Genomic DNA, 24,803 nt, shown 5'->3' on the forward strand with positions numbered 1-24,803 from the left:
TAGTAACTCCGCCACAGGTTAGTCTTGCAGCATGGCAGTTTGGAGGCAATTGGAATCCAACCCTCCTTGTTTATCTTCCAGCTTCAGGGAGTTGAACAGATTAATAGGTAACCAGCCGCTGTGATGGCTTCTAGATAAAGCCCCAGGGCGAGGTGGGAGGGAAACGGCCCCTTGAAACAGAAAGGGCCCAAAGATAGGTTCATTCTCTGCCTATACCAGGACAAGAGTGAAACATCAAAACCCAGAAACCACGAGCAGCCTCTTCTGTCACAGAAAAAGAGAATGATTTGGTTTGCGATGATCAGTTTGTAGAGTGGACTGGTTTTGGCCAGACCGCAGTCTCGGTTGAATGCCAAATTGGAGGGGACTGCTTGAATTGGGCAAGCAAGAGGTCAGGGCTGTAGACCTTAGGGTACATGGGGGCGGGGGTCTGATCTAAGGGGATCCGGGTCTGAGGAAGGAGAGGGAGAGCTCTCTGGAGTCTTGCCGATTCCAGAACCATGACCCCGCTGCGGGTCTTGGCCCTTTTTGGTAGTAGGGAGAGGACTGAGGATGATATCTTGTGAGAAGGAGCATGACATAGTGGATAGAACACGGGCTTAGGAGTCAGAAGGTTGTGGGTTCTAATCTCAGCTCTGCCACTTGTCTGCTTCGTGACCTTGGGTGAGGCACTTCACTTCTGAGCCTCAATTAGTTACCCCATCTGCAAAATGGGAATTGAGACCGTGAGCCCCACGGGGGACAGAGATTGTGTCCAACCGGCTTTACTTGTCTCCACTCGAGTGCTTAGAACGGTGGCTGGCACACAGTAAGCACTTAACTAATACCATAATTATTATTCTCTCCTGGTAGGTTTTACCGGTCAGAACTGTGAAGACAACGTTGACGACTGCCCCGGGAACAACTGCAAGAATGGAGGCACCTGCGTGGACGGGGTGAACACCTACAACTGCCGCTGCCCTCCAGAGTGGACTGGTAATGCAGCGGGGGAGAAGAGGGAAGGTGCTCTCAGGGGCAGGTGCCCGCGGGCCCAGACGGGGCAGGGGTACAACTTCGGGGGTTTTAAGGGGCTCAACCCAGAGTCGTCCCTGCTGAAGGAGAAGGCTTCAAGCTCCAGAGTTGGGCATCTGCCACAGTGATTCAGATCCGTGCAACCCTGATGCCCCTCCCGCACGGCCTGGCCGTCTTGGCTTTAGCGGGGCTGCCAGGTTCCAGCCACACCCTGCCCCTTGCCCGCCACCTAGTGGGTGGCCAGGAGAGGCCTCACAACTGCCAGCCTGGCCCCGACTTGGTCCCCTCCACCTACTCGTCCTGCCTGGGCTGTCGCGAGAGCCCCCGGGACAGAGACCGCTTCCCGCCACGGGCCAGTGCCGGCCCCCCCACCCCGGGTGGGATGGGTGAAGGAGTTATTTGTGATCCCCACAGCTGTTGTCAGCCCCCGGCAGCTGCTGCGATTGGCCCCGAAACACAGAGGGGCCGATTGACCGCCCGGCCCGGGCAGCTGCCTCCCGCCAAATCCGAATGACCCGCAGCTCCGGGTCAGTCGGCTCTGAAGCCTAAACCCGCCCGGCCCATCTCCTTCCAGCTGTTGAAGAGGGACCTTTTTTCCGCTTCTCCCCCCACCCCCCATCCGTCTCTGCAGGCCAGTACTGCACTGAAGACGTGGACGAGTGCCAGCTCATGCCCAACGCCTGCCAGAACGGCGGCACCTGCCACAACACCCACGGCGGGTACAACTGCGTCTGCGTCAATGGCTGGACCGGGGAAGACTGCAGTGAGAATATCGACGACTGTGCCAACGCCGCCTGCTTTGAAGGCGCCACGTGCCATGACCGTGTGGCGTCGTTCTATTGCGAGTGCCCGCACGGGCGGACAGGTACGGCGGGGCCGAGCACTGCCCCCGATGCCCTTCCGGGTCCGCCTCTGGCAGCTGCTTCCGCCCTCCCGGGTGACAGGACAGAGGGCTGAAGTTGCAGCAGGAAGGATTTGGCTTAGACTTTCCACCATTGGTATAGCATCGCTGAGGGAGAGGGGCAAGCATCTTCCCCGGTGACATCTTCAGATCTTTTTGAGTCATCTGGGTTCGGTCCACTAGGGATTATTTTGGCACATCATTCTTGAGCCAGCATACCCCTCCTCCCCTTTTCCATGCCCGGGGGGCGCTTATCGCTTTACCTCTAGGTGGTACAGTCTTCCCACACTCCCATTTCAGTTCTAACTTGTCACTTGTTTTCTCTTCAGGGCTGCTTTGCCACCTCAACGATGCCTGCATCAGCAACCCCTGTAACGAAGGCTCCAACTGTGACACCAACCCCGTCAACGGCAAGGCCATCTGCACTTGCCCCTCGGGCTACATGGGACCAGCCTGCAACCAGGACGTGAATGAGTGCTCTCTGGGTAAGCTGGGGAATAGGGTGGGAAGTTGAGGTCTTCACCCTGCCTCCCTTCTCTCTCAGGCTTGGAACCCTTTGGGGACTGGAAGGTCTTGGGAAGCGGCAGGTATCTTGCTTTAGGCATCCTAGGGAGGGAAGTTCCGGGTCAGCAACGTCCGGGTTGTTTATCCTCTAGACTCTCTGTGGGCAGGGAATGTGTCTGCCTATTGTTACTGTACTCTCCCAAGCACTCAGTACAGAGCTCTGCACCCATTGAGCACTCAGTAAATATGGTCGACTGAAACGTGCCATTCGGGAACATCGTGTCTTGGGTTTTCAGGTGCCAACCCTTGTGAGCATGCTGGCAAATGCATCAACACCCTGGGCTCGTTCCAGTGTCAGTGTCTGCAAGGCTACTCTGGCCCCCGCTGCGAGATTGACGTCAACGAGTGCCTCTCCAACCCCTGCCAGAACGACGCGACCTGCCTGGACCAGATCGGAGAGTTTCAGTGCATATGCATGCCAGGTAGGACCGTGAGCTGTCTGGAGGACACAATGGCCTTATGAACCATAGGATCCCAAAGCTTGGACAGAACCCTAACGGGGCTTTTGATTCAGCTTCCCGCTCCCAGGCGGCTCTGAATTCCAGCAGAGGAAATGTAGACACGCAGAGCTGAAGCACACGTCCATCCCCCGTGCTGATGCTAGGTCGGATGCGTGATCCTGCAGCCCCGAATTCTGTCTGTGAACACCCGTGTGATGGACGTCTACAACCCTCGCCTTTCTGTTAGCGTCCCATATATTTACCAGTGTGGCCTGGTGGAAAGAACCTGGGCATGGGAGTCAGAGGACCTGGGTTTTAATCCCTGCTCTGCATTGTACCTGTTGGGTGACCTTGGGCAAGTCTATTCACTTCTTTGCCCCTGATCCCTCATTTGCAAAATAGGGGTTCCATGCCTGTTCTCCCACCTACTGAGGCTATGAATCCCGTATGGGATCTGAATGTCTCGTATCTACCTCAGGCTTAGATCGGTGCTGGACACAGTAAACACTTAACAAATACAATGAGCATAATAATGATAACGAGTGGTGTGGCCAATAGGTAAAGCACGGGCCTGGGAATCAAAGAACCTGGGTTTTAATACCAACTCTGCCCATATGTCTGCTTTGTGGCCTTGGGTAAGTCACTTCTCTGTGCCTCAGTTCCCTCATCTGCAAAATGTGGGGGCTCAGTACCTATTCTCTCCCTCCTACTGAGACTATGAGTCCTATGTGAGACCTGATTATCTTGTACTGTGCTTAACACATAGTGAGCCCTTAACAGATACCTCATTTTAGCCAAACCCCACTTGTTCTGCCTGCGCGATCTCCCGTGGCCATGAAGTCCATACACTTCCTACCTGCTGTGTCTGTCTGCAGCTGCCACGCTCAGGTCCCAATGAGTGCCCCTGTGGCCACCCCCTTCTGGACTGACTATAAGCTCAATGTGGGCAGGGAATGTCCCATTCTGTTGTTCTGTTGTACTCTCCCAAGTGCTCAGTACAGCACTTCGCATACAGTAAGCATTCAGGAAATACAATTGACTGACTAACTGGTGGGATTTGCAGTTCAAAAATTCCACAGCTCTAAGTGCATCCATCTGTTCTTCCCTCTCAACTTGAATATTTCCAGACCGGAGAATATTTATCTTTTCCATTTATCCTCGGACAGGTACTTCAAATCAGCAGGTCCCGGTCCTCCTGGCTCCCTGGATAAATCGTCCCATTGCCACCAGGAGGTGTGAGGTCTTGAATCTGCCCAGAGCAAGCTGGTCACTCTTGCTGGAGTTCCCAGGCCCCTAGATATATTCCGGACCAACCTATCCCTATCTTTGCAGGCTACGAGGGCGTCTACTGCGAGATCAACACAGACGAGTGTGCCAGCAGCCCCTGCCTCCACAACGGAGAATGCATTGATAAAATCAATGAGTTTCACTGTCAGTGCCCCACCGGTAAGGAGAAGGGAGGTCGATAGATAGCCTTGCCTCTGAGCGTAAGCCTTTGTAGTGGAAACAAAGTTGAAATTAATCCACCAGCCAGAGGCAAGGTAGGAAAGCTGGATTTCCATGCAGCCTGCGAGGCCGATTCCCGGGAGGAACCCGAACCAGCCCACGGCTTTCACTTGAGAGCTCAACTTTAGAAACTTCTCCAGAGTTCTCCCCTCCCCTGTCCTTCTGGAAGATCAGGAAAAGATGGCCATTGCGTATCAAGGCCAAGGTGTCCCCGAACTCTTAGACACCCTCTCGGGTTCCGGGCCGTATTGTAAACGAGAGGGAGGCAGTGAAATGGGGACCACGTGTTGAACCCTGGAGGCAAGTCTTTTAACTGCCCCCCCAGCACAGTGCCTGGGCAGCTGAGAAGAATGCCCCAGTCATCTTCCAGCACCTCCTCACTCCCCCACCCCCAGCCTCCTGCCATGGCCTCCCCATGGTTTTGGGACAAATGGCTTCACCAACAAAATAGACTGAAACTCAAAGCAGAGGCTTTGGCAAGTGCCATGGTCAGTGCCCAGCTGCCCTCTCCTCCCCCCCACTCGGGGAGCACGCTGCCATCCTAAGGGGGGTACTGCCTGCAGGGGGTGATGGAGCATTGAGCTCTGAGCCTCCTGAAAGACTTTATTCATTCAGGGAAATGGAAGGGGGTTTGGAGGTGGGGGGGGGAGCCATTTTCCCCAGGCAGAGAGGGTGAGAGCTGCTCTCATTTTGAACAATCCCCGCCTGTCAGGGCCAGTCAATTCAGCTGAGTGTCCTTCGGCTGGGGCCTGCCCACCGCTCCACGTTGGAAGCAAGGGGGTTGAAAGTAAAACGGAATAAAAAAAAAAGTCTTGCACTTGAAAAGACTCCAGCTTGGGGGCCCAGGAGAAAAAGGAGGGAGTGCTGTGGAGCTGGTGGGTTTGAATAAGGTGTCAACGTCCCCCGCGAGAGAGCAGAGAATGGGGGAGACGGTTAAGCCGTGAAAGGCGGTTTTTGAAGTCCGGGAGACTTCGCTTCTCTAGAGATGTAAATAAGATGTTCCAGACGCTGGGTCAGAGCCCCCCATTCACATCCCCATACAGTTGTAGCCATGGAAACAAGGAGCTGGTTTGCAAAAATGCAGCCTTCCCTAGGTGGGGGGGAGTTTGGGGGGAGACGGGCAGGACGGGGTGGGGGTGGGGGAGGCGGGGGGAGAGTCGGCAGAGCCCGGCTGTGGGCACGGTAGGGACTTTGATTAGAAAGGAAATGAGCTTAGAGAAAGAAATTCACCAGGAGAATGCCTGTTAGCCGGGGCTGAGTCCAGGACCCGTTGGCGGTGGCTGCTACAACACAGTTAGCTGTGTCTGTCCTGTGAGCCAGAGGTTGGGTTGCAGTAAGGAGGAGGCTGGCTCCTGGGTGGCGGCCCCAGAGGGAGTTGAGGCGAGATGGGATAGGCCGGGTGGTGCTGCCGTTCTAGCCGTGTGTGGGACAAGAAGGTTCCCTGCCCCAAGCTCGTCCTCTCTTCGTAAGAGTTGAGAGCCGCAGTCTCCAGATGTAGTTCGAGGAGGGTGGGGGCTCCACTGTTTGGGGGATGGTGGAGGTGTGTATATTACTCGGATTTGGGATCCCAACAGAATCTCTTCCCCATCTCCGTCCCAGGTTTCAACGGGCACCTGTGCCAGTTTGACATGGACGAGTGCGCCAGCACCCCCTGTAAGAATGGAGCCAAGTGTGTAGACGGACCCAATGCCTACACCTGCGAGTGCACAGAAGGTGCGATAGGCTCATCCTCGAACACTGAGGGTGTGGCAGACCATGGGGAGGGCCCACTGGAACCTAGGGTGCCCGGTTCCCTCAGCAGTGCCGGACACTCCACGGTTAGCCCAGTTCCTAAGGCCACAAGCAAGTGGAATCCCAGATCAGACCCGCGAGTTGGCCGGCTCAGTATTCTGTCTCTAGTGGTCTCGAGGTGCTTGGAGGAACGGGACTACCTCTATCCCTATTCTCCAATCTGTCCAAAGCCTTCTTGAGCCCACCGGGGGGGTGGGGCGATCCTTGCCTCCATCAGTTACCTGTTCTATCCAGCCTCGAGCATGCACAAGGGCACTGAGCTTTATGTAGTTACACCCCTCCCCTCACTCTGGAGAAGCCGATGCCCAGCAGGAGGGGAGACTGCTGGCCTCGCGATGGCGAGATGCAAGCATCCCTCAGCGAGAAGCCTGAAACCCAAGGATCAGGCAGCCAGGCCGCTGGCTTGGGCCCTGGCAGCAGACAGGCTGCCCTTTGTGCAGCCCTCCCGCCCGGAACCCCGCTGCCAAGCGGCCGGTAATTAGCAGCTGGTGAATGCCAGGCTCCGGGGAGAAGTCGCGGTGGGGGTTTAGGAGGGAAAGCGGAACATCCTGCTCTGTGGCCGGACCAGGGGGCCAGGGAGGAGCGACCCCGTTGACACCCCGTGTCTCTTGGCCCCAAACCAGGCTTCACCGGCACTCACTGCGAAGTGGACATCAACGAGTGTGAGCCGGACCCGTGTCACTACGGCACATGCAAGGACGGCATCGCCACCTTCTCCTGCCTCTGCCAGCCCGGCTACACCGGCCACCGCTGTGAGACCAACATCAACGAGTGTCAGAGCCAGCCCTGTAAAAATGGGGGGACCTGCTACGACCGAAACAACGCTTACAACTGCATGTGCCTCAAAGGAACCACAGGTCTCATGCTCTGGGGTCCAGACGAGAGACGACTGAGTGGGATGGGGATGGGGAAGCCTCGGAGGTTCACTCTGAGCCAGCTTAACCGTCTGGGTCTCTTGACGGGAAGGGGGCTGTGCGGGGTGGGAAGTGGGGTGTTTTGGATCTTGCATTCCGGTCCCAAGATGGGGGTGGGAAAGAAAGGTACACATCAACTCTGTTGTATTTTCCCAAGCACTTAGTAATCAATCGGTCTATCGATCTTATTTATTGAGTGTTTCCCGTGTGCACAGCACTGTACTAAGTGCTTGGTAGAGTATAGTATAACACTCGATAGGCATGTTCCTTGCACACAGTGAGTGCTCAATAAATACCATTGATTGACTAATTGATACCCCCAGATAATGTCCTGGGGGAGAAGGGAGCTGGAGGATCAGCTGCTTACTTAGGGCCGCAACAGGGTCTAAGTCTGTTGGGCAAAACATTGACCCCTCTTCCTCCTTTCACCCATCCTATCCCAGGGCCCAACTGTGAGATCAATCTGGATGACTGTGCCAGCAGCCCCTGTGACTATGGCAAGTGCCTAGACAAGATCAATGGCTACGAGTGTGCCTGTGAGCCCGGGTACACAGGTGAGCGGGGGGCCGTGCCCATCTGAAGCTGCTCCAGTGTTTGCTTCTAGGAATCCAAAAATACCAACAGGGAACCAGAAGGTCTTTCTTCCCTTTTGCGTTTCGGGGTATCTGGTGAAAGATGGGCTCTGGGAGAATTAGCTGGGCCCAGCACCAGGCTAGACCAGCAGTGGTGTGTGGACCATGGAGCCCCTCCCACCGAAAAAGAGTCCCTCCTTGAAACGGGAACTTAGAAATAGTGCACCGAACTCTTCCCCACTGCTTCCCACCTTCCTTCCACCGCCATCAGGCTGCAGGGGTTCGGTCGGGTCGAAGTAGAGAAGGCATGTGAGGCGGGGAGACATGATGCGGGGGGCCTGTTCCGGTGGGGTGCCAGGGCCTAGCTGGTGACATCTGGCGAGCAAGAGAAGGACGGGGGAAACGAGAATCCCGGCGCTCTACATCCCATGGGTATCGTGTTACCTGCCTTGTCTAACTGGTTTGTTTGATCCTTTTGGAAAATGTGTGCCTGTCCTTTGGAAGCAGGCCCGTGCTGGCTTCCCGCTCACCTGCCCGGGGGCTCTGGTCCACCCTGCACAACCCCCGACCCCCAACCCCTTCCAGCAGAAGGGCCTTGAATAGGGTCTTTCTTCCTGCAATGAGAGCTTTGGACCCAGGTCTTCCCCACTCTATTATGTCTCCCCGCCAGCCTGGAATAGGCATCCCTTCTCCCCCAGGTTCCCCCACCACCCCCAGATCTTTACTCTCCACCAAAATCAGTAACCTGAGAAATGGAGGGGTTTAATTAGCAGGAGAGGATGATGTTTGTTGTCGTGGGGTCACCCGGAACAGAGCAATCCCGGCTTTGGGTTTAGGGAGCGCAGTTGAAAGTTACCTCCCTGTTGGAGAAGGGAGAGAGGGGATTTGGGGGATGGATTGCGAGATTGAGGGTGTGTGGTTGGTTGGGAGCACCAGGTGCAGGAATGTTGTGGCCTAGAAATTCACCCTGCTCCCTGAGTGCATTATGATTATTGATTTTGAATTATTATCATTGTTATTATTACACACCTTATGACCAGCTGCCCTTTAAGAGTGTTCACTGGCCTCCTCCTCTCCCTTTCCTCCTTAAAAGGGTCAAAGATGATTCTTCTCATCTTCTCCCCACAGGGAGCATGTGTAACATCAACATAAACGAATGTGCCGCCAACCCCTGCCATAATGGTGGCACCTGTAAGGACGGCATCAACGGCTTCACCTGCGTGTGCCCCGAGGGCTACCACGATCTCACGTGCCTGTCGGAAGTCAATGAGTGCAACAGCAACCCCTGCATCCACGGGAAATGCAACGACGGGCTCAACGGGTATGGAAGACACCCAGAAAGCCCAGTCGGGGAGGCCGTGGGTTGGGTTTCAGTGATGGAAACCCACTGGGGCCAGCGGCTTAGTTGATAGACCACGGGCCTGGGAGTCGGAAGGACCTGGGTTCTGATCCCGGTTCTGCCACTTGTCTGCCGTATGACCACGGTCAAGTCACTTCACTTCTCTGAGCCTCAGTTACCTCATCCGTAAAATGGGGATTAAGACTGTGATCCCCATGTGGGACAGGGATTCTGTCCAACCCGATTTGCATCTACCCCAGCCCTTAATATACCACATAGAAAGTGCTTAGCAAATACCACAATTATTATTATTATTATTACGAAGTGCCCTGCAGAGACCCCGTGACTCAAATGGGGCCAGAAGTCCTCAGATTCAAGGCCAACCCTCTGATGGCCCCAAAACTGAAGGGTGGAACTCAGGGCGGCAGGGGTGGAAATCTGAGCTCATGTACCATTGGGCCACACCATCCCTATGACGTCCCAACTTCCCATCTCATCCCAAGGCAGCCAGAGAGGTGCACCCTGGACCCTTTCAGTCTTCTAAGGTTTCAGCCTTTTCCAGCCCTGAGAGAATGAGCCCATTCTTGGCTCAGCCAGTTGGCAGCTGTTGCTCTTTCTCAGGGGCTTTTAGTGGGCCCTGGTGGGGGGAATGGCCAGGAGTGAAGGAAATGCCCAGCGGGTGATGGTCAGCCTTTTCTCTCCAGCTACAAGTGTGACTGTGACCCCGGCTGGAGCGGAACTAACTGCGACATTAACAACAACGAGTGTGAATCCAACCCGTGCATGAATGGCGGCACCTGCAAAGACATGACCAGCGGCTACGTCTGCACCTGCCGGGAGGGCTTCAGTGGTAAGAAGGCGCGGGCTGGGAGAAGAGGGAGATAGGTGGAAAGGAAAGGAGGCAGAGGCAAAGCATCCCAGCTCTGCTCCTGGTCCGCTGGGTGACCTGGGGCCAGTCGGTTCACCTCCCTGTGCCTCAGTTACCTTATCTGTAAAACGGGGAGAAGACTCTTACCTTCCCTCTTAGACCAAACTGCATCTGGAACAGGGCTTAAGTCCGAAGTGATGATCTTGTGTCTGTCGCAGCACTTACCATGGTGCTGCTTGCGTAATAAGTGCCCAGTAAATATCATTATCACGGCCTAGTGGCCAAAGCACGGGCCTGGGAGTCGGAAGGTCTGGGTTCCAATCCCTCCTGCCACTTGTCTGCTGTGTGCCCTTGGGCAAGTCACTTCACTGCTATGTGCCACAATTACCTCACCTGTAAAATGGGGATTAGGACTGTGAGCCCCATGTGGGTTAGGGACCGTGTCCAACCCGATTTGCTTCCAGTGCTTAGTACAGTGCCTGGTACATGCAAGTGCTTAATACCACAAATTATTGTTATAATTACCATTATCACCGTCATCATCATCTACATTGATGCTGCTATGTGGGAGCCGTGTCCCCTAAGCAGGCGCTGCTTTCCCAGGCATCCAGCTGTATCTTATTCTGTGAAGAACTCTGGGTCATGGTTTCCCATGATGATAGTGATGTGGTCACCGAGCACCCCGAAGGGGTCACGAGAGTTCAGAGCTGCAGATCTCCAAGTGACTGACTGTCGGCAGTGGAAATCCGTGGGCTAGAGGAGCAGGGGAGTAGGTCTTTCCTCCAAGCCTCTGAAGTCTCTGGAGCCAAAACAGAAACCAAGTGGGTGGAGAGGGTTACTGGACGAAGATGAGGCACTCGGGAAGACAGTCCTAGTTTCAGGCTCTTGCCCAGCGCCCAGGGGAGCTCCCCTGCCATGGGACACTGAAGTCCATCTGTGCGTCTTCCCCCAGGGCCCAACTGTCAGATGAACATCAACGAGTGTGCATCCAATCCTTGCCTCAACCAAGGCACCTGCATCGATGATGTCGCCGGTTATAAATGCAACTGCCTCCTGCCCTACACTGGTAAGACCAACGGGGTTTGACAGGTCAGGTCTCCCCCCCAGGACTCCCCCACCTCCCACTGTGTCTGCATCCCTGTAACTCAGCTCTCCACCTGTTTCCCACTGTCTCCGGAACGGGGGTAGACAGAGAAGTGAGACTCCAGAGAGAGGGCGGAGAGTTGAATGGGTCTACGTGTCAGTTTCTTACCACACCTGGACCCCGCTCACACCACTTCTCCCCGAAAGTTGTGGTGTCATTTGCATGAAGATGGTGGAGGCGTGGGGTGAGACACATCATCATCAACATCCCATTTGGGATTTCTCCCCACATCTTGCCCTCCATTTAGACTGAGGCTCATGTCTGTTCCCTGCTGGGAAGTGAGCCTCTGCTGGGCCTCCCTGGATCCTTAGCAAGGGGGAGAGGCCAGGGCCTGCCATTTGCCTCCCCAAACCATGTCCTCTATGTAGACTGAGGCTCGTGTCTATTCCCTGCTGGGAAGTGGGCCTCTGATGGGCCTCCTTGTATCCTTAGCAAGGGGGAGAGGCCAGGGCCCGCTGTTTGCCTCTTGGGGCTGGCCCCTTCAACTTGTCCACTCTGATGTCAGCTACAGGCCGCTTTCTCGCCTGGAGTGGTGAGGGTTGAGCGCGTTGTTTCCCTCCAGCCCCAGTGGTCCGCCAGCCTTTAGCTAGGGGTTCCCAGTGGCCCTTTGTGTGACCGTGAATGTAGAGAGCTTCATTGGAATGCAAAGAAATATGAAGCATTGCCCCAGGAACAATCAGGCCTTGCTTATCGGCTTTGTATCCGGTGATAAATGTCCCTCGTTGGGAGAATTAATTCATAAACTCCTAAAAACCAGGCTCTGTCAACTTGCAGGGTTGTTGGGGGAGGGCGGGGGCGGGGCGGCGGGAGCGGGAGGGAAATGACTTTTGCGGCCTTCTAGGGAGGTGGAGCAATACATCTTCCAAAGCCACAGTCTTGCCTCTATTGTTTCAAACCTGCTGAAAGCTACAAAGGAAACCTCGGGGAGGTCTCGGATGCCTTTGGACAGTCTGGGGTGGTAGATGTCTTTCGGTCTTAGACCTTTTCTCCCACAATACCGAGGAACAAAAGAAATATTTGCTTTGACGAAGGACAGAGGCCACGGTCCCTTCTTGTCTTCCCAGAGCCGTCCGAGTATTATTTCAGAAAATATGTCTCGGCCTCGACTGTTTTGGGTGGCAGTCCTTTCTGGAGCTGTGGCGGGGAAAAGCTCTGTTTACCCACCGACACTCCTTTTTGGAAAAATCGACATCAGATTGTCTGAATAATAGATGTGGCTGCAGTGGGGCTGGGAATTAGTGCTGACCCGATTCCTGTTTGCCAGCTTCCTGCTTCCGCTCACACAAAATGGCAATATGTGCACAATTGTAGGAAACTCTGGCGAATTTCCTGTCTGTACAGGTCACTATGGAAACAGATAGGAAAAAGGGGCTCTGGAAAATCACAAAAGGCCTACTTGGGAGATAAAGCTCAACAAGGAAGATAACATTTCCTAGCAAATTTATCCTTCTCCATGCTGGTAAACAGGAAAACTATAAATCAGATTTTTTGCTTCAAAAAAGGAATTCGATGATAATACTTTTGTGTTTCCAAAGAGAATTATAAAATAGGAAAACCGAAGGCCAAGGCCTTGGTTTACCCCCGTAGCGAGAACTGAGATTTCACTGGATGAACCTTGCCAACCCCCTGTGGGGCGTTTCCAGGAAAGGTGAAACCCCTGATTGCACAGTCAGCTATGGGCCATCTTGGTAGGCCTCCCAGGAGAAGAGGGATTGCTCCCTCACACCCCCAGAGGGCTCTCGGAAATGACCAGGAAGCTCCCAGGTGGACCGGGACTGGTTCAGGAAGTGGGAAGTCCTTCGTCCAGGGTTGGAACTGGGATGAAGACTTTTGAGGGATGAGCTTCACCTAAACGTGGGTCACGGGATCGTGTGTTGGAGGGTGGGGCTTCCGTGTCTAAAAGCACAGCAACTCTCTGGGGCTTAGAATGGATGTTTCTCACTTTCTCCCTCCTCCCCAGGCTTGACATGTAAAGAGGTCCTGGCTCCCTGTGCCAACAGCCCATGCAAAAATGGTGGCGAGTGCAAAGAATCAGAGGACTTTGAGAGCTTCTCCTGTATATGCCCCACAGGCTGGCAAGGTAGGGCCAATCTCCACGGCAGACTGCTCAACGGCACCACACCAAGTGGGGTTTTGTCCTTTTGGAAACTGGGAAGAGGTCACTAGAGGCGTCCTTTGAATCCCTGCAGGATGCTTGGAATTAGGGAAGATTTGCCTTGAGTTTGGCTTCCCAGCATGCCCTATGAATGACATAGTTGTAGAGAATCAGTCAATCACCCAGTCGTACTTATTGAGCGCTTTGTAGCAAGCTCTTGGAGAGTACTATATGCCAATAGAACAGACACATTCCCTGCCCACAACGAGCATGTGGTGTAGAGGGAACCTAGAACGAGGGGACAGGGTTGGGGAAACATGGATGATACCGAGGGCTTCAAGTACTCTGCTTGGCCTGCTGGGAGATGGTAGGTTGAGGCTACTGTCCTGAACGTTCTGTCCCTTTAAACTTCTTAGGGCCCCACTATCCTAAAAAAATGCCCTCACAGCCCTAGAGCCCGTGGTAGCCGATCTCCCGAGAGATTACTCTTCCCGGGGATTTGCCTCTGTCTTTATAGGCACTCGTCTGAGTTTTCTCTTCCTCATTCCTCATTTCTCAGGGCAAACCTGCGAGATAGACATCAACGAATGCGTGAAAAGCCCATGCCGGAACGGGGCCATCTGCCAGAACAACAATGGGAGCTACCGGTGTAACTGCAAGGCTGGCTACACGGGCCGCAACTGCGAGACTGACATAGATGACTGCCAACCAAGTAAGGGGCAAGAGCCAGGCCCTGGGACTCCAGAGTGGGGGGAGGGGCGAATCCGTGAGCGCTGCACCTCGATGAGGCTTAATGTCAACTGCCCCCCTGAAGATTGGTGCCTTACTAACGTCAGTGCCCAAATTTTAACAATTCCAGACTGTCATTTTCTAATCCCGGTAGAATGTAGCTGTGGCCGAGCTCAAAAGGCCTTCCCCCTCTGACTCATCAGCCTCAGACATCCATCCGTCGTCCTGTATGAAGGTCTTCTGGGAATGAAGGTCTTCTGGGAATGCGGGAGAGATTGGAACTCACACCAGTGTAGCCAAGTAGGGGGAGCAGTCAGCTCCTCCAGGGTCATCCAGCCCATCCCCATGGTTCTTGAGGAGGAGGCGGTTGGCCTAATGTGGGCTCAGGGAGATGTGGAAAGGCAGACATCTAATTCTCTCCAGAGCTTAGAGAGACGCATTGGGGTCTGGCCTTCCCCAGAACTGATGGGTTGATCTCTGAAGGTTGGGATAGTAGGGAAGATTCTCTGGAAGGCAGAGCGGGGTTTCCAAACCCCGTAAGGAAATCCTCGGAGAACTCTCAGAACTTCCACCTCCTGATCTCCTGAAAAAAGTCATCCCAGAGGCTAGCGTTCCTGCCCTGAGCGGTGATGAAACCACGCGAATTGAGATTTCCAGTTCCTCCCCCGCTTAATTTAGGGATGGAGGAGGGAAGAGGCCACTCGGTTCCCCGAGGCCTGCATTTGCTTGCCGAAGTGTTTTATGATTCTGGAAATGAGAGATCAGACAATTTTGTAGATAACTCATTGGGCTTGGAGTCGAGAGGTGCATTCTAACTGGGATTCTGCCAGTCCCACACTGTGACTTTGGAGGGGCTAGTCACTGACCTCTCTGGGGAGTCTCATGTCCCTCATCCAGATATCCCTGCCCCTCCCTGCCTCGCAAGAATCCGGGGCCAGTGCTATCCAAGGTGTGGTGATGAAGACAGGGATGCCGACTCTGAAGGCCCCGTGTCCCCTTTCCTTCCAGATCCTTGCCACAATGGCGGCTCCTGCTCCGATGGTATCAACAATGCCTTCTGCCACTGCCTGGCGGGCTTTCGGGGCCCCCAGTGCGAGGAGGACATCAACGAGTGCGCCAGCAACCCCTGCAAGAATGGAGCCAACTGCACCGACTGCGTCAACAGCTATACCTGCACCTGCCCCTCTGGCTTCAGTGGCATCCATTGTGAAAACAACACCCCTGACTGTACCGAGAGGTAGCCAGTGGCCCCGGGGGTGGGGACTGAGAGGAGGGTGGGGGCGGCCGCCCGAGGTCTTTGAGGGTGACGACGCTTGCGAGCTCAAGAAGGGTGAAGAGGAGAAATCAGAGTGCCTTTGGAAGCCTGTGGCTGGAGGGATAACCCAGTGCCCCTCTCCCGACTTTCAGTTCCTGCTTCAACGGGGGGACCTGTGTCGACGGCATCAACACCTTCACCTGCCTCTGCCCACCTGGCTTCACGGGCAGCTATTGCCAGCACGACATCAACGAGTGCGACTCCCGGCCGTGTCTGAACGGAGGCACCTGCCAGGACAGCTATGGCACCTACAAGTGTACTTGTCCCCAGGGTTACACGGGCCTGAATTGCCAGGTGAGTGCAGCCCACGGGACTGGGTGGGGGAATCCCCAACCTGCCCTGACCCGGCAGGCTGCCGTGGCGCCAGCCAGAGGGACCACCCTCCCGTGACCGGTGTCCTGTCCCTTTGGTGCCCTCAGAACCTGGTACGCTGGTGTGACTCATCTCCCTGCAAGAACGGTGGGAAGTGCTGGCAGACCAACAACCTGTACCGGTGTGAATGCAACAGCGGTTGGACTGGGCTCTACTGCGACGTCCCTAGCGTTTCCTGCGAAGTAGCTGCCAAACAGCAAGGTAACCCACCCGCCTTTTCTGGGGGAGAACAACCTGGGGATTCCGGCTCCGCCTTCGTCCCGTGGAAGTCAGCTTAATCCAGGCCTCTGTCCCGGGAACCGATGGGCACTGGAGCCAAATGGCTCAGCCTGGCTTTTTCGCACGGCGGGTTATGCTTTCGTCTGGACTCGGGCCTTCAGCCCTCGGTTGTCCACGGGGAACGTGATCCATGGAGCGGATCACCTGGGGTGGGGCATGTAAGCTGGTCTTGACTGAGCTTGTCTTCCCCCTATCTGCTTTACACCTGACAGCCTACTGACCCAGACCTTACCGTTCATCTCTCCCACCCGCTACCGCAGCCCCCCAGATGGCTGTCTTGACTGGCCATCCGCCGTTTTGCATTATCCACACGGCACCCTCCCCCGACTCGAGTTGGGCAGATCATTGAGAGCGGACTTCCTTTAAGGCGTGTTAGGGCAGGAGCCGCAGAAATCTCCGTGGCCTGCCAGTGAGTCTCCTTTGCTTTGGTTCCCTGTGTCCCACAGGCATCGACGTGACCAACCTGTGCCGTAACTCTGGTCTCTGCATGGACACTGGCAACACCCACTACTGCCGCTGCCAGGCGGGCTACACGGGCAGCTACTGTGAGGAGCAGGTGGACGAGTGTTTGTCCAATCCCTGTCAGAATGGAGCCACCTGCACTGATTACCTGGGAGGCTACTCGTGTGAGGTGGGTCGGGGAGTGTCCAGAAAGGCAGGCAAAAATTGCGAGGGAACTTCCGACATGGTAGGGCAAGAGGCAGTGTGGAGGGAGGTCTGAGTTGCATCGAGGGGTGGTCGGGGGAAGAATAAGAATAAGATCCATCCCCCAGTGCCCTAGAATAGAAGGCTATTTTGCCCTGCCAAAGATGAAAGTGCCTCTAGTCCTGTGCAATTACAAAGTTGGGGAAAGGGGATTCTGTAGAAGGTGGGGTCCCACCTGCAGAGAGGGGATCTTGGTCTCTTGGGACCCTGGCTGAAGAGTGAACATCCTTCCCCTTTCTCCAGAGAGGAGTCTTGCCACGAAGTATCTCTCCACAAGAGCTAGGAAGGTTGCACCTAAATAGTATTTACAGAACTCCACAGGTTCCTTGTGGGGCCCCACCAGGGTCATCACTCCCTTAATCAGGAGAGGGGTTCTCCTCCCCTCCAACACGGATCCTGCAGACCCAACCATGCAGTCTTCATCTTGACTGTGGCCCATCTCCAGTCCAGGAGAATCGAGTCCCAGGACCTCAGGAGAACCCGGCTTATGACCCCACATTGTGCTTTCTCTCGTAGTGTGTCACCGGCTACCACGGGACAAACTGTTCAGAGGAGATCAATGAGTGCCTCTCCCACCCCTGTCAGAACGGAGGCACCTGTATCGACCTCATCAATACCTACAAGTGCTCTTGTCCCCGGGGGACACAAGGTAAATGGGGCCCTCACCCTGACTCTCCGGGGAAGACCGTCCGACCCTCTGTTTACCAGGTCCCACTAGAGTACAGTGTGGAGGGAACGGCAGCAGGATTTGGGGTCTCGGTAGGGTAGCGGTCTGTATCCCAGCGGAGTGTTAGTTTAGTGCCTGCTGCCCGAGACGTGCTTTTCACGAGAAGCAATGTGGCCTAGAGGAAAGAACGTGGGACTGGGAGTCAGAGGACCTGGGTACTAATCTCAGTTCTACCACTTGTCTGCTTTGTGACTCTGGGTAAGTCACTTAGTTTATCTGTACTTCCGGTATCTCATCTGTAAAATGGAGATTAAAGCAGTGAGCACCATGTAGGACATGGATTGTGTCCAACCTGATTAGCTTGCATCTACCCCAGCACTCAGTACAGTATCTGGCACCTACTAAGCGCTTATCAGATACTATTAAAAAAATTAGTCCCCCAGTCCCTGACCACCACCCGGTCTCTCTGTGGCCTCAGGCGTGCACTGTGAGATCAACGTGGACGATTGTCACCCCTTCACCGATCCCATCACCCGCGGGCCCAAGTGCTTCAACAACGGGAAGTGCGTCGACCAGGTTGGGGGATACAGCTGCAACTGTCCCCCGGGCTTTGTGGGGGAACGTTGCGAGGGAGATGTCAATGAGTGCCTGTCCAATCCCTGCGACCCCCGTGGGACCCAGAACTGTGTACAGCGTGTCAACGACTACAAGTGCGAGTGCCGGCAGGGCTACACAGGTAGGCGGGGACGGAGGTGATCTGGGGAGGCCGGCGGGCTTGAGCGGTGTTGCCCGTCTCATGCCACTCTTCTTCACCTCACCTCATCCACCCCCCCATCACCCCCCGCTCCCCACCCCATCCAGGACGCCGCTGTGATGTTGTCGTCGACGGCTGCAAGGGCAAACCCTGTAAGAACGGCGGCACCTGTGCTGTGGCTACCAACACCGGACGGGGCTTCATCTGCAACTGCCCCCCGGTATGTGGGGGCTCCTGGCGGGCAGGCGGGTGAACACCGGGACAAAGGTGGATGGGCCCAGTACCAAGATGGGCAGGGACCCGGGGGATTGTGGGCAGAGCACTCTAGGGTATGGAAATAGTAGCGTTAGTACTGAGCGGAAAGTAATAAGCGCTTATTGTGTGTAGAGCACTGTGCTAAGCACTGGGAGAGAAGACACAGGTGGTTATTAGACATGGTCCCTGTCCCTCGAGGGGCTCACAGTTGAGGCAGCGTGGTGCGGTGGCGGCATGGTCCTGGAAGTCAGAGGTCCTGGGTTCTAGTCCCAGTTTTGATACCCATTCCTGTGTGGCCTTGGACAAGTCACTTAACCTCCCCATGCCTTGGTTTCCCCAGCTGTAAAATCAGTACTTAGAACGGTGCTTGACACATAGTAAGCGCTTAACAAATACCATAATATTAAGAGGACAAGCAGGAGGAAGGGGACCAGAGGGCAACATTGCTCAGCCAGGACCCAGGGAAGAGATGAGTCGGTCCATGTGGGGACAGGGTGGCCCGAGGCACTGATTTGGTGGCACCCATAAGGATGGATGTCAAGCAAGCAGCCGTCACTGGCTCTGTGGAAGGAGGAGTCAGAATAAGGGGCTGTAGAGACCAGAGGTCTGACCCATTGCCACTGCTTAAGATGCTTCTGAAGAACGGCTAGATCTTTCAGTGGGGACCCAGGTCCCGTCCCCTAGGAAGGCTAGGACCCCACTTCATTTCCCTTTAGTTTGGGAAAGAAGCCCAAGCCAGATCCTGGAGAGAATTTGCTTTGGCAGAAGCTTAGGCCGGCTGTGACCCACCCCAAGGGTCTAATCTCCCAAGACACATTCTCTCCCACTCTCAGCCTTTAGAGCCTTCCTTCCTTCCTCTTTCCCAGGAATCACAGCAGCTTCCAATGTGAAGTTTTTCAGAACTGAGGAGGAGGGAGGGGTTTGGTCGACCCTTCCCAGGGATCATAGCCACGGCCCATTGGGTGATGATTCTCAGGCCTGAAGCGGAGGAGGAAGAGAAGGGGGCCGGGTGATCCCAGGAGTCACAGCCGTGGTCCAGCTTGTGATGATTTTCAGGACTGAGGAGGAGGGGGGGTTGGGTGATCGTTCCCAGGAATCACAGCCACAGTCTAGCGTGTGGTCATTCTCAGGCCTGAAGCGGAGGAGGAGGAGGGAACTGGGTGATCCCAGGAATCACAGTTGCGATCCAGTGTGTGATGATTCTCAGGACTGAAGAGGAAGAGGGGATTGGGTGGTGTGGCGAGGGCTCCCTCAGGTCTCCCCAGTGGTGACCCCTCGACCTCCTCCTTCTCTGCCGTCTCCACAGGGCTTCGAGGGTGCCACGTGTGAGAACGACGCACGCACCTGCGGCAGCCTGCACTGCCAGAACGGGGGCACCTGCGTCTCCGGCCACAAGAGCTCCAAGTGCCTGTGCCTGCCTCCCTACACGGGCCCGGAGTGCCAGTACCCCGTCAGTAGCCCCTGCCTCTCCAACCCCTGCTACAACCAGGGCACCTGCGAGTTCACCCCAGAGGCCCCTTTCTACCGGTGCCACTGCCCCGCCAAGTTCAACGGGCTCTACTGCCACATCCTGGACTACAGCTTCGTGGGCGGCGTCGGGCGGGACATCATCCCGCCCCTGATCGAGGAGAACTGCGAGATCCCCGAGTGCAAGAAGGACACGGGCAACAAGATCTGCAACGGGAAGTGCAATAACCACGCCTGCGGCTGGGACGGGGGTGACTGCTCCCTCAACTTCAATGACCCGTGGAAGAACTGCACCCAGTCCCTGCAGTGCTGGAAGTACTTCAACGACGGCAACTGCGACTCCCAGTGCAACAACGCCGGCTGCCTCTTCGATGGCTTCGACTGCCAGAAAGTGGAAGTCCAGTGCAAGTGAGCTCATCCCTGACCCCGCCCCCACCCCCCATTACGGGGACGTTGCTGGGACACCGCCATCTAGTCCGGGTGCATCTCTCGGTCTCCGTATCCCCGTGTGACCCACAGAACAGCAGCCCGACACTCATGCCGATCACCCACCGAGTCGGGTCGAGAGCTCTGGGGCAAGAAGGCGCCAGAGGGGGCCGACGTTTTCTGGGACTAGCTGGGTCGATCAGCCGATCATATTTATCGAGCGCTTACTGTGGGCAGAGCACTGTACTAAGCGCTTGGGAAAGTACAGTGCAACAATAAACAGTCACATTCCCTGTCCACGATGACCTTACAATCGAGAGGGGGAGCCAGACATTAATAGAAATAAAGAAATTACGGATATGTACTTAAGTGTTGTGGGGCTGGGAGGGAGGATGAATAAAGGGAGCAAGTCAGTGTGATGCAGGAGGGAGTGGAAGGAAAGGAGGGCTTAGGGAAGGCCTCTTGGAGGAGACGTGCCTTCGGTAGGGCTTTGAAGGAGGGGAGAGGTACTGCGATCCTACCAGAATAATAATTTGTCATATTTGTTAAGAGTTTACCATATGCCGAGCACTGAACTAAACGCTGAGGTAGATCCAAGATGACTGTGTCGGACATAGTCCCCGTCCCATAAGGGCTTATGGTCTGAGGAGGAACCTGGCGTTCGGCTGCAGCCCTTTATGGTAGGCAGAGGAAGATTGGGCTGGCTGGCACCTGTGTGCTCAGCTGGCGGGAAAAGGGAAAGGCTAAGGAGGGAAGCAGGATGGGCAGGGCGAAGGCTTCCGGCAGAAGCCTCTAGACTGTAAACTCACTAAGGGAAGGGAACGTGTCTGCTAGTTCTGTTGTATTGGATTCTCCCGAGCGCTTAGTACTGTGTTCTGCACATAGTAAGCGCCCAATAAATACCACTGATTGATTGATTGAAACCAGGATTTAGGGAAATAATGGTCCCAAAGTTGAGCTGGTGAGAGATTGAAGGATTGCCAAACACCAGAGTTTCCTGCATTAAGCGCTTACTACAGTGTTCTGCACAAGGGAGCGCTCATTAATTGCCACTGATAATGCATTTCCACTCTTGGGGAGAAAAAAGGCAGTGGCTCCTGAATCAGGAAATCAGCGATATTAATTGAGCGCTTAACTATGTGCAGAGGACAGTATAACAGAATTAACAGACATGGCCCCTGCCCATAACGAACTTACAGTCTGTGGGGGGGAGACGAGACAACAATATAAATTAATAATTCATAATATATAATTTAAAGACATGTACACAAGTGTTATGGGCTGGGGGTGCAGTGATTATCAACTCTCCAAAGGTCCCAGGTTCCAGTGTCTAGATGACGCAGAAGGGAGAGATATCTGGAGAAAAGAGGGTTTAATCCAGGGAGACCTCTTGAAGCAGTCTTAGGGGCTCCCACCTGGGTCCAAAATTGTAACCATGTATCTATCCCAGTGCTTGGCACATAGTAAGCGCTTAACAAATACCATCATTATGATCGTCAGGGCTAAGAGACAGGGCTAGAGAAGCAGCGTGGCGCAGTGGAAAGAGCACGGGCTTTGGAGTTAGGGCTCATGAGTTCGAATCCCAGCTCTGCCACTTGTCAGCTGTGTGACTGTGGGCAAGTCACTTAACTTCTCTGTGCCTCAGTTCCCTCATCTGTAAAATGGGGATTAAGACTGTGAGCCCCACGTGGGACAACATGATTCCCCTGTGTCTACCCCAGCGCTTAGAACAGTGCTCTGCACATAGTAAGCGCTTAACAAATACCAACATTATTATTATTATTATTATTATTATTACCCCGGGAGGTTAACCGGGGACGACACGGTGACCGGCCAAATTTATTTCTCCCCCGTAGCCCCCTGTACGACCAGTACTGCAAAGACCACTTTCGGGACGGCCACTGCGACCAGGGCTGTAACAATGCCGAGTGTGAGTGGGACGGCCTGGACTGCGCAGAGAACATGCCGGAGAAGTTGGCCGACGGCACCCTGGTGGTCGTGGTGCTCACACCGCCGGAGAACCTGAAGAATAACTCCTTCAACTTCCTGCGGGAGCTCAGCCGGGTGCTACACACCAACGTGGTCTTCAAGATTGATGACGAGGGCGAGTCTATGATCTACCCCTACTACGGCAACGAGGAGGAGCTAAAGAAACACCTCATCAAGAGATCGACCAAGGGTTGGGGCGACGGGTCCGGCCCCGACTTCAACCGAGCGAAGACCTCGCCCAGAGGGAAGACCTCCCTCTACTCCGAGGTTACGGGCAGACAGCGGAGAGAGCTGGACCAGATGGACATCCGAGGGTGAGCGCTCAGCTCTCTTTGGGGGGTTTTGGTCGAGCTGGGGTGGCTCTGGCATCCTTCTGTCCCAACTCCCTTCCCCTTTCCCCCTTTCCCCTCTCCACACTCGTGATCACCCCCAAAGAAGAAAGCAGTGTGGCCTAGTGGAAAGAATACGGGCCTGGGCTTTAACCCGGGTTGCACCACATGTCTGCTGGGTGACCCGGGGCAAGTTGATTAACTTCTTGATGCCTGAGTTCACTCATCTGTAAAATGGGGCGTAAGACCGTGAGCTCCTGTGGGTCAGAGACTGTGTCCAATCTCATTAGCTTGTATCTATACCAGTGGTTAGTACAGTACCACTAAGAAAGAAGAGAAAAGAAACTCAGAGCTCTGCCTGATCAGTAGTTTCCAAAAACCTCCCACCCCAAGAGATTGCGTTGTTCCAGAAGGAGTCTTCTGGAACTAAACACGCTGAGTTGGTCCTGCCCTCTGGCATTTTTCTAATAAGGAGGGGGAACACAATAGACCAATTTTGTATTCCTATCCATAAACACCCGATATATTCCTTAAATCAGAATCCAGATGGGATCCTAAGGTGGCACATTAAAGCGGACCACAACTCAGCCACCTCCGACGAGCTTTTTTAGGATCCAGGACGAGTGGGCATTTGGTTAGTTCAAGGCTGGCTGGGATCCTCAAGACCCATGTGGGCCATGGACGATGTCCAACCTGATTAGCTTGTTTGTATCCCAGAGCTAAGTACTGTGCCTGACAAATAGTAAGCACTTAATAAATACTACTTAAAAAAAAAAAAAGGTTTCAGAGGTCCCTACGCTTCTCAGCCCCTGGGGATGCTCCAGTGAAAGACCCTCAGGGGAATTTTTCCAAGGACATCAACCCATGGAAATCTCCCCAGCCCTTGAAATCGATCCGTGCTCCTCCTTTTGGGTGTGGATGGCGAGTTGGGGCCGGTGGGGGGGGGGAAGAAAGCCAATTCTCGCTGGCTTTTACACTCACTCTCCCCATTGCTGTCTTTGCCTCCTTTTCTACAGATCAATTGTGTTTCTGGAAATCGACAATCGCCAGTGTATCCAGTCATCCTCGCAGTGCTTCCAGAGCGCGACAGATGTGGCGGCTTTCCTGGGTGCCCTGGCCTCCATGGGGAACCTCAACATTCCATACAAAATCGAAGCCGTCCAGAGTAAGTGGAGCCACTGGGCTCTCTGGTTGGATGGGCTGTGAAACTCTCCTTGCTCCAGGCCAATTATGCATCAGCTGTGCCCCAGTCTAGACCAAGTCGACCAGCTCCTCAAATCCTTGTGTTTTGTCATTGTGGTTTGGTTTGGCTTTTTTTTGATGAGAGGGGAGCTTGGCATGGAGGGGCCAGGAAATCTACATTAATAACAGTTCTTGATGCACTGCGTGCACCACCACCCCCAACACACACGCTCGCCTACCTCTCTCTCTCTTTTTAATTTGCTTTGTTGGGTATTATTTCAAAATCATTACAGCTCTTTCTTAAAAAAAAAAAAATTGATCGGTGTCATGTGAGGAGTTGAAGTTTGTATCTTGAAAATCCCCCCTAAATCCTTTGTCTTAACAGCTCAATGCGAGTGCAGTGATTTGAAGTTTGCTAATCCTTTCCCTTAAAGGAGAAAAAAGTAAAGCTGTCTCCAGATACAGTCGACTAGTGCTGGAGAGAATTTAGTGATAGTTTGCAATTCTGATTAATAGCGTATAAAATGACCCTTTTTTGGCGGTGGGGGGGTGGGGGTGGAGAGAGGAATGGCGTAGTGCAGGCGAGATGCCTTTATGAACTAATTTCACTCCATTTTCTCCCCGGTCGCTGGTTTGCCGCACAGCTTCATGTCTCACTGTCTCCGTCTGCCCCGTTCTCTTCTAGGTGAGACGGTGGAATCTACCAAGAGCTCCCAGTTGCACCTTATGTACGTGGTGGGGGCCCCTCTGGTGATACTGGTCTTGGTCATGGTTGGGGTGGTGATGTCTCGGAAGCGACGCCGAGAGCACGGCCAGCTGTGGTTCCCGGAAGGCTTCAAGGTGACCGAGTCGAGCAAGAAGAAGCGCCGAGAACCGCTGGGCGAGGATTCGGTCGGGCTGAAGTAAGTCACTGGGGCTGGGGTCTTGCGACCGCTTGTACTCGCAGTGCTTTGCGAAGATGTCGGGAGCGTGGGGCGGCAGGGTGACCAGCTCAGGATCGGTTTTACCAGGGGTTGCTGAGGGTTCTCCCCTCCGTAGAGGGCTCTCCTACCGTAGAGGGCTCTCCCACAGGATTATAGTCTTTATGAGCACAATGCTTCTCAGAGGGTCGGGGAGGGGATCGGAGTGGGAAGTTGGACGGGAGAAGGCTGGGCTCATTGTCGGTCCTGCCTCCCCTTTTACCCCCAAG

The 24,803-nt window shown here is 54.6% G+C and overlaps 1 protein-coding gene across 2 annotated transcripts in view; it reads left to right on the forward strand.

Moving 5' to 3' along the window:
• Nucleotides 1–24,803, forward strand: part of NOTCH1 (notch receptor 1) — a 68,405-nt gene that overhangs the window by 35,771 nt on the left and 7,831 nt on the right. Inside the window, exons 1-25 of one of the 2 annotated variants that reach the window (XM_029062158.2) lie at nucleotides 183–391; nucleotides 853–975; nucleotides 1,643–1,876; nucleotides 2,242–2,397; nucleotides 2,713–2,898; nucleotides 4,249–4,362; nucleotides 6,022–6,135; nucleotides 6,837–7,070; nucleotides 7,571–7,681; nucleotides 8,828–9,020; nucleotides 9,743–9,888; nucleotides 10,859–10,972; nucleotides 13,011–13,130; nucleotides 13,705–13,857; nucleotides 14,883–15,111; nucleotides 15,282–15,483; nucleotides 15,609–15,762; nucleotides 16,287–16,471; nucleotides 17,062–17,194; nucleotides 17,691–17,948; nucleotides 18,074–18,186; nucleotides 19,528–20,096; nucleotides 21,971–22,417; nucleotides 23,449–23,597; nucleotides 24,300–24,516. In XM_029062158.2, the coding sequence (XP_028917991.1) occupies nucleotides 1,681–1,876; nucleotides 2,242–2,397; nucleotides 2,713–2,898; nucleotides 4,249–4,362; nucleotides 6,022–6,135; nucleotides 6,837–7,070; nucleotides 7,571–7,681; nucleotides 8,828–9,020; nucleotides 9,743–9,888; nucleotides 10,859–10,972; nucleotides 13,011–13,130; nucleotides 13,705–13,857; nucleotides 14,883–15,111; nucleotides 15,282–15,483; nucleotides 15,609–15,762; nucleotides 16,287–16,471; nucleotides 17,062–17,194; nucleotides 17,691–17,948; nucleotides 18,074–18,186; nucleotides 19,528–20,096; nucleotides 21,971–22,417; nucleotides 23,449–23,597; nucleotides 24,300–24,516 (4,493 nt within the window). In that variant the 5' untranslated portion in view covers nucleotides 183–391; nucleotides 853–975; nucleotides 1,643–1,680. Of the gene's footprint in view, nucleotides 1–182; nucleotides 392–852; nucleotides 976–1,642; nucleotides 1,877–2,241; nucleotides 2,398–2,712; nucleotides 2,899–4,248; nucleotides 4,363–6,021; nucleotides 6,136–6,836; nucleotides 7,071–7,570; nucleotides 7,682–8,827; nucleotides 9,021–9,742; nucleotides 9,889–10,858; nucleotides 10,973–13,010; nucleotides 13,131–13,704; nucleotides 13,858–14,882; nucleotides 15,112–15,281; nucleotides 15,484–15,608; nucleotides 15,763–16,286; nucleotides 16,472–17,061; nucleotides 17,195–17,690; nucleotides 17,949–18,073; nucleotides 18,187–19,527; nucleotides 20,097–21,970; nucleotides 22,418–23,448; nucleotides 23,598–24,299; nucleotides 24,517–24,803 lie in introns of those variants that run through there. The other variant, XM_039911786.1, reaches the window with a different exon arrangement.

The sequence above is a fragment of the Ornithorhynchus anatinus genome, chromosome 4 (genome assembly GCF_004115215.2).
Source record: "Ornithorhynchus anatinus isolate Pmale09 chromosome 4, mOrnAna1.pri.v4, whole genome shotgun sequence".
NCBI lineage: Eukaryota > Metazoa > Chordata > Mammalia > Monotremata > Ornithorhynchidae > Ornithorhynchus > Ornithorhynchus anatinus.